Genomic DNA, 1,477 nt, shown 5'->3' with positions numbered 1-1,477 from the left:
GGGGAGCTCCCTGCCGAGGCCGCGGGTGTGACCTGCTGAAGGAGGTCCGCCCGCAGGACGGTTCTGAACCCCACACACAGGCTCGGGACCCCCAGGGCACCTAGGCACAACAGACAAGGGCCTCCCCGACCTCCCTCAGACACAAGGCAAACCTGCACCCCCCCCTCCCCGCCTTCACTCAAAAACACTCCACGCTCGTGAAATCATTCTCAACACCAGTGCACACTTACACAACTTCCACCGCCTGAAGACACTCACACACTCAGAATCGCTGTGTAGAAACTGCAGTGGGGATGGGTTTGGGGACAATGGCGTGTGTCACCTGGATCTCTCTTCAGGGAAGGCCTGTGTCCGGAGCTGACAAGCGTGCCTTCCGGAGGCAGTGTCCACTCCCATCTCCTTCAGGGACCGCCCAACTCCAGACCTCGGCCTTCCCTGGGGGCGTCCCCTTTCCTGGAAGGCCTCGGTCCCATGGACTGATGGAGGTCTGGCCAATGTCTCCCAACTGATGACAGCTCGGAGAGAGAGCTCGGGGGGGGAAGCACAGGCTGCTCAGGAGTCCAGGCGAGGGACCCATTAGCCCGATACTGCTCTGTTCCCTCCCTCACAGGGCTGAGTAGCACACATCCTGCTCCCTCAGTTCTGTGTCCAGGGCTGCTTTCTAAAGGCTCCAAGGTACGACGTCTATTCATCAACCATCGATGAGACAGCAGACACCCCACTTCTGGCTCTTACATTCCAGTGCAGAAGACACACCAGAAACACAGAGCTGCATCAGGGACACACACACACACACACACACACACACACACACACACAGCATTAGCCATTGTCCGGTCAGCACCTGACCAACGTTTCTGATCTCTGCAGACAGAAGGAGGGGAGGATACAAACTCAGATTTTCAAGTTATTACAAAATGCTTCGTGTTTCTCACTGTGTTTCTAGAGGGTCTCCAAAGAGGCCTTGAGCTTCCTTAACTGCTGCAATTCTAACCAGGGTGCACCATGGACATAACCGTGGTTTAAAGTGTGAAAAAGCCTCCAGAAGGAGCGAGACCCCGAACCCCAAGCTCATATTCTCTCGGCATCCCCAGTCCTAGCAGCCTGGCCGAGGGCCGAAGCTGGAGGACTTCATCCCCTGACCTGCCCCCCCCCAGCAGAGGCAAAGCCCGCCTCCAGCCCCGTCCGGAGTCCCTTCATCTCCCTGCTCTGCTCCGAGTGTCCCAATGACCCTGTTCGGCTTTTCCCGGGCTCAGCAGGCGGTAAGCCTCCTCACGTGGACCCGTGGCACCTAGAGCACACAGCAGAGTACCATCTTGTGTAGGAGTCACCTTTAGGGTGTCCTCAGACCCACTCCTGTGCTGCGCACGGCCCCCGAGGCCCCAGAGCCCACGTGGATGAGAGCATTCAGGTCCTTTTTCCCCACCAACTTCTGCGAAACAGAAAAGGTGAGAACTCCTAATGGCCTCACCAAAGG

General features: G+C 57.8%; 1 protein-coding gene across 1 annotated transcript in view; it reads right to left on the bottom strand.

Moving 5' to 3' along the window:
- LOC115275989 (NUT family member 2G-like) overlaps window positions 1-1,477 on the bottom strand; it is a 3,593-nt gene that overhangs the window by 1,409 nt on the left and 707 nt on the right. The window contains exon 2 of the mRNA XM_029919697.1: window positions 1,355-1,432. Within this exon, the coding sequence (XP_029775557.1) occupies window positions 1,355-1,432 (78 nt within the window). The remainder of the gene's footprint in view (window positions 1-1,354; window positions 1,433-1,477) is intronic.

Source organism: Suricata suricatta, chromosome 13 (assembly GCF_006229205.1).
Source record: "Suricata suricatta isolate VVHF042 chromosome 13, meerkat_22Aug2017_6uvM2_HiC, whole genome shotgun sequence".
NCBI classification, from domain to species: Eukaryota; Metazoa; Chordata; class Mammalia; order Carnivora; family Herpestidae; genus Suricata; species Suricata suricatta.
This window is presented reverse-complemented; position numbering and strand designations above follow the sequence as displayed.